Here is a 6,216-nt window from a genome sequence, read left to right as displayed (position 1 = left end):
GAAAACTATGCATGCACTTCTGGGCAAGCCGGAAGTCATATAAGGGGCCTCTTAATTGGAGCTTTATACGCCTTACCACCTGTACCACTCACTAGATATGAGTCATTGTGAACCCACGACATGGCCGGAGAAAAAATTGAAGAGGCGGAACAGCACAAGATATATCTTCAGACACGCATGCAGTTAATTATTGGATCGTGATGCTGAGGTCGATTTGTTAGCTGCTGATATCGCAGGCCGTATTTTGCGCGCTGAATAGCTTGAGTGAGTACAACGACTCCTTCAAAACGTCTCCTCCAAAGTTCTCAATGGCCTCTGGCGTCATCTCAAGATTCTCGCTGGTCGAACACAGCATTCCTTCTATTTTTTTACATCCCGCAATGCCTCAGAATCAGACTCAAAGAACGCTGATCACTGACTGTAACACCAGGCTTCGCATGGCTTTGCTCTTGTCGCGTTGATCGGTATTAAGAAATCGTCTCTCAATTGAACAAAGATGTTTCACGCAAAATTGTATTTATTTTGTCTCATAGCAAATAAAAATAATATTTATTAAGAAGATACGACTCTGCAGGTCGCAGTCCTGAAATCAGTCTATCTGGATGTTTGTATGCAGGGACCGTTCTTGAATATATGAGCAGTCAGTTTTCATTTGCCGTCTTCCTCCTACGCGTCGGGGTCGCATGCGGTGGCAGCGTTGTGAATTTCCGTGATCTGTGCTTGCTGTAGAAAAGAAGCAAAACCATATGTAGCGACTACTGGGCAAATCCTATGAAACAAAGATTTGTTCATTGTTTCTTTGCTTTAACCTCAGAAGTGTGGGAAACATTTCCTTTAGTATATCCAGACCTTCTATAAGCACTGTATTGGAGTTAGTCTGAAAGAACAGTAAGTATTACGACACCATGTGGATGAAGCAGCGCACGGAACAGGACAAAGTAGAGGGAACAAAAGAAAACACGACACTTCTTTTTGCATTCTCTCTGCTTTGTTCCGTTTAGTGCACTGCTTAACCCTCAAGGGGGGAGGGGATGATTAGCCACCAGTTCCTCAAACCTTCCACGTCACTGCAAATATTAGGATGCTTCAGAGAAAAAAAAACCAGCTCGATAAAATAATTTTTCTTACGCAGCTGCCGAAAAAAAAATAAAGACAGGGTAGTTTCACTTTCTTTTATACTATACATACTTTACTTTACTTTGTGGTTCTTTTTTTGCCTTTTCAGGTAAATAAACTGATGTGAAGTAATTGTCTGAATAACTGTGGTGGCTTAAACGATCACTTTTAAGGGACAAGTTTGACTTTGTTACGTTGCTGCGTTAGACATCTAAGGGTATAAGTCAATATCGAAAACATAAATGATGATTAGTTCTGTACCTGCACCATAGCAATGGCAAAAATATTTCCCGAGTGATTACATTCTTCACAATATTCGATTTATTAACAATATTCACGTTTCTCGTGTTTACTACATTAATCGGCTTTGACGTAGTTCCTTCTCAACACTGCCACACATCAATGTTCCACCACTTTATTTCTGGCTGGGAGGCCATGCCAGTGGCTTTGGATCTGTTCCTTGAGAGCTGCATTTTGACGCGTAGAAAACATGTTAGCGCTGTTATTGTAATATTGCTCTTGTATTCTTGTTGTTGTTGTTTTTTTGTCGTTGACATCTTTCGTCACAGGCTAACGAGGTCAGGGGGCTTAAAATGTACATTTGGGTGACTGGATGTAACCTAGTGGAAATCGCTTTTGGCCATCTGCAGTGCCTTGTCATCTGCCTAATGTTTATGTTAAACGGATGTATAGCCCATCATCTTCAGCTTAGCAACAGAACGTCGTGTCCGCTGAGCTATCGCAGAGGGTGATCAGCAGCGTTAAACACAGTTTCTATGCAACGAGAGTGTGTTAAATTTGCACTTACCGTGAAATATTGCGCCATCGCTCCTTCCTGTCAAAGAAACAGGTTCACCAAAACTCAATACATTTATTAACGCGAATGACAGCGCTCATACGTTACTATATGAAAAGGCGACAATGATCTGCATGCGCTCTACGCGGAAAACTAAACGTCAAGTGCAATGATGCCCTTATGAACCAATACTTTAGCGTGCTGAATCAACTTATAGCCTATAGATTCTGTTCTCGATGTGTAATGTTTGTTTAGATTTGATTGAACGTCAGCCCAACCACCGGTTGGTTGTTTAGGGCTAAATATGTGTCTTCCAAAGGAAGCGAACTCTCGATACTATCGCCTATAATGCATCAAAAAGAAATAATTTATCAGGTTTCTTTAAGTTATTCTACAAGGAGAGCAACATTGCCATACTTGAAAATCTTGGCCTCCCTTTGTTTTCGTTCTTCTTACTGCAGCACTTTTACGAAAGGAATGAAAATTCTATGAAAATCGAAGGTGGCATTTACCAGACTGTAACACTAAACTAGCCATAAAATACAAAGGGGTTCCAAGGGGAAAAAGAAAAAATGGCTGTGGCTTAGCTAAGGTTAAGCCCAGGATGCGAAGCATACTAGCCTTTATTTTAACGCGACAGCGTTAAGGAGCTCGTGTCGCAGAAAAGCCGGTGTCGTCGGCGTCGGCTCAGGCGCACATTTCGTTGTCGCGCCGAACGCTGCGTTGCTCGACGCTCACCGCGTCCGATGCGGGGCGCGTAGTCGCTGCGCCGTAGCAAAGCCACCTAGAAACAGTCTCTGTAGCACGCCGCAACCTTCGCTTCTCATTCCAACGAGGAGCTCTGTCTCCAGCAGGCATCTCACCTCGTGAGTGTCTAGCAGAGGCAAGCGCAGCTGCTTAGACGCCGCGAGCGACGGCGCGAGTTGGAGCCCCGTTTCTCTTCTGTCGTGACGTCACGGTGTAACATGGTATTGAAGGCGACACCGCCGCGCCTGAGGAGCTGAGTTGAGCTCTAGTAATATGCTTCGCATAAAAGAGGTGTCGTAGTGATTCTGGTTCAGGATTCGAACACGTCACCACGGGGTTTTAAGACAGCCGTTCGACGCACTACGCAAATATTGAAGTCGGCACCGGCCAGTGTAAGGACGAATGAATTGACAGCTAGAAGAGCAGGAACGCAGATTGGTGAACCGTACTCTCCGTTATTAATATGTGGTACCTTAATTGTTGCCGTCAACAAGCAAATTTTTCGCCGAAAAGAACTACCTAATGTTTAGCTGCTAAACGTAATCAAAGAGTGACCAAACTGCTCATTCCTCTGCTTTCTCTTCATAAACGCGCTTCCGTGCGTTCAGTCCCGTGTAGGTGAACCGCTAAGGCTACACTATAATCACATTTTCCGTTAATTCTATCTCATGGACAATTTTCATAATGAGGAGACTACTCACCAAATCGCCTCCCTCGCACAGTTTCCGGATGACGCAGCTCCAGTCAGCGCAGCCAAGATCAGCCATAGCGTCGTCAAAGCTTTGTTTTGCCTGTAGCACGTAGTCAAACGACATGATCTTGAATTTACAAGGCAAATATGAACATTTCGGTATATTGAAACATGCTTGAACATGAGTTAATGTAGCAAGTAAGGGATGTGCTATAAATAATAAAGACGGCGAGCATAGCTCTTTAAGGGACATGGGCGTCCACTGTAAGCAAAGGCGCCTTGATATAATGTCATTTTAACGTAGACTAGATGGTACACGCATATGTGGCCTACGTGAATTTGCGCATATACATACTTAAATGGGTGCTGGTTATTTTCACGTCACTTTGATACGTTGCGACGACGAATAATTGAAATACGTTCACCCATGTCCATGTGATGCGGCGAAGATACAGCAAAGATATGGCGTCGTTACTTTCGAGAAAGAAATATACGTGGAAAGCATATTCAGCGGCACCGAACAAGGACAGCAGGGAAACGATGCCACAATGCGCTAACTTCAACAACTTGATTTTTTTTTATTTAGCGCATTGTGGAGTGGTCTCCCTTCTGTCCTTGTTCGCTGGTGCTAAATATGATTTCCAAGTCAGTTTACCAACACGCCCAACAAATGGCAATGCTGAAAAAGATACGGTAACGTTTCCAGAGAAAAGGAAATGAAGTAAGCTCGCTTCCGACTGGTCCATGAGCAGCAGAAACTAACAGTAAGAAACAAAAGTAATGACCACATCGTAAGTGTTTTTTTTTCCATGCGTTCAAGAGTTATAACAAACGCGACCCAGCTCCATGAGCAAATCGCGCTTCCCACGTTTTAACGAAATTGCATGTACGTATAAAAAGTTCACATGGGGTGAAAAATATTCTGCCAAAATTGAAGGCTCTAGTCAACAAAGCCTCTAAGATCAGGAGCTGCAAGTAGGAGCACCAAGTAGGAGGTGCAAGTAGGGCGCCTCTGGGAAGTGCATCAGCATGTGCACTGTGTGCAATGAAACCAAAAAGATTTATCTCGATTTATCTTTTTAACTCCACTTGCAGATTGCCTTTTCGAGTAGTCAGGTGCAGATGGAATTTAAATATTCTGTCTCATGCTTCGACGTTTGCATCTTCAGTCACCTTAATTTGAGCGCACTGTCTCGCTGAGAGCTCAGTGCAGCAATGGGCAAGGATAAACGCTTCTTACCGCTTCTGAAAGCAGGCCGCGGATACATTCAAGTTCACTCCTCAGCTGTTCATCATCCTTTTCTGCGAAAACATAAATTCAGAGGGTCGTGAGACATGCAGAGCGACAAGGCTTGTGATGCCACGCACATTTGACAAATCTTTTATTGGCGTTAAATTAACATAGTCTAGCTTTTGACACCTATTAGAGCGCGTACAGTGCTGGCTGTATATGCGTTATAGTATATGCATATATGGTATGATTGTAAAAACATTTCGTTGTTTTTGCTCATTCTTAAAGGTCAACAGCATGGCAATCATCGACTTCACTATCACTCCTGGCGGGTTTCCCTTATCGAAAATAACCTTTGTTACGAAAGGCTTCGTGATTTCTACCTCTGTTCTGAGTTTTGGCTGTGAATGTTGTTCTGTGTACCAGACGCGCCATTTGAGAATAAACTGAGTGTGGTAGAAAGAGAAGCTATAAGTTAAAACGTGAATAGAGAACCATTCTAACATGAATCTTTTAAACTAAGCACAAAGCTTCGGCGTCTGTATTTCCTCTGTAACAAGAATTGAATTCAATGCTGGCGATGTACTGCACTTTTTCCGCCTGCCATGTATATATAGGTGTAAAAGCATATTCAGGTATCTAAAGTATTATGCCATTGAACGGCCTATAAAGATGTGGCCATGAATTTTTTTCGGACCAGAAATTTCGGTACGTTAGCTTGTGATCAAGTCGCTATATCTACTTTATACTTGCAGATACATGTATTACTCGTTATCTGATCGTGTATGCACAGTTCTTTAACGAGTAATACAAGAACCTAACCCATAAACTCACCGCAGAGCTCGAGATGGTGAGCAATGCTCACAGCGGTGACGGTGGCGAGCATGGCGCAGACCAGGAAAGCCTTCATAATTTCTCTGCGGCTCTTAACAATAGAAAATGCCAGAAAGTAACGAGCTCAACGAGTGGTGGTACATGCTTTTTGAATGCTCCTTTTATACGCCGTAGGAGTGTGATTGCCTCAACGTAGCGGCAATACAACCTGGATAGCAGCTAGAAAAGCTACAGACATGGGCTATTCACGCAAAACAAAAGCTTCAAATAGGGGTCCCTCAACCTTTTTGGTTAAACGTGCCGACATTTGCGAGCCGCACCTGTCATTCGTGGTACTCCATACACGTGCCGACATTTACGAGCTACACGTGTCATTCGGGGTACTCCAAACGCTCTTACGTCTGTGACTGATGCAGGTATGAACGAACATCCGCCGCGCCGGAAAACTACCATCGCACGTGGAGCAAACAAGGATAGACCAATCGCTCAAGGCAGTAGAGCGTATTTTCTTTTTTGGCTGAAGTGTTGGTTGCACGAAGCCGTGAAATGAGCCCCATGCAGTTGGCTCCCCATCCGGGGCCATCGCCGCTAGTTGTCTCATGTGCGAACATTGGGCGTTTGCTTAGTGCAATGTCATAGTCATTCCAAAATGATGATTTCCGCAGTCGGCTTTGTTCATCAGATAATTTATTTCCCTTGATCGTCTCGCTTTGTCGATTATTGACTGGCGCTACTTATAAGCTCATTTCGACGTGACAGCATGTACTCCTATCCCCGCTGACCCACGTTGCACAACTCTTT

The 6,216-nt window shown here is 43.8% G+C and overlaps 1 protein-coding gene across 1 annotated transcript; it reads right to left on the bottom strand.

The window, feature by feature from the left end:
* Positions 1-499: 499 nt before the first annotated feature.
* LOC135896210 (antimicrobial peptide microplusin-like) lies at positions 500-5,532 on the bottom strand. Its single transcript, XM_065424573.1, has 5 exons — positions 5,416-5,532; positions 4,591-4,652; positions 3,361-3,450; positions 1,925-1,951; positions 500-723 (listed from the first exon to the last, which is right to left on the bottom strand). The coding sequence occupies exons 1-5, from the start codon at positions 5,489-5,491 to the stop codon at positions 667-669; spliced, it is 312 nt and encodes a 103-aa protein (XP_065280645.1). The 5' UTR covers positions 5,492-5,532; the 3' UTR covers positions 500-666.
* Positions 5,533-6,216: the final 684 nt, after the last annotated feature.

This window comes from Dermacentor albipictus, unplaced genomic scaffold (genome assembly GCF_038994185.2).
Source record: "Dermacentor albipictus isolate Rhodes 1998 colony unplaced genomic scaffold, USDA_Dalb.pri_finalv2 scaffold_17, whole genome shotgun sequence".
Classification (NCBI taxonomy): domain Eukaryota; kingdom Metazoa; phylum Arthropoda; class Arachnida; order Ixodida; family Ixodidae; genus Dermacentor; species Dermacentor albipictus.
The sequence above is the reverse complement of the archived record's forward strand: the minus strand, read 5'-3'. Positions and strand labels throughout refer to the sequence as shown.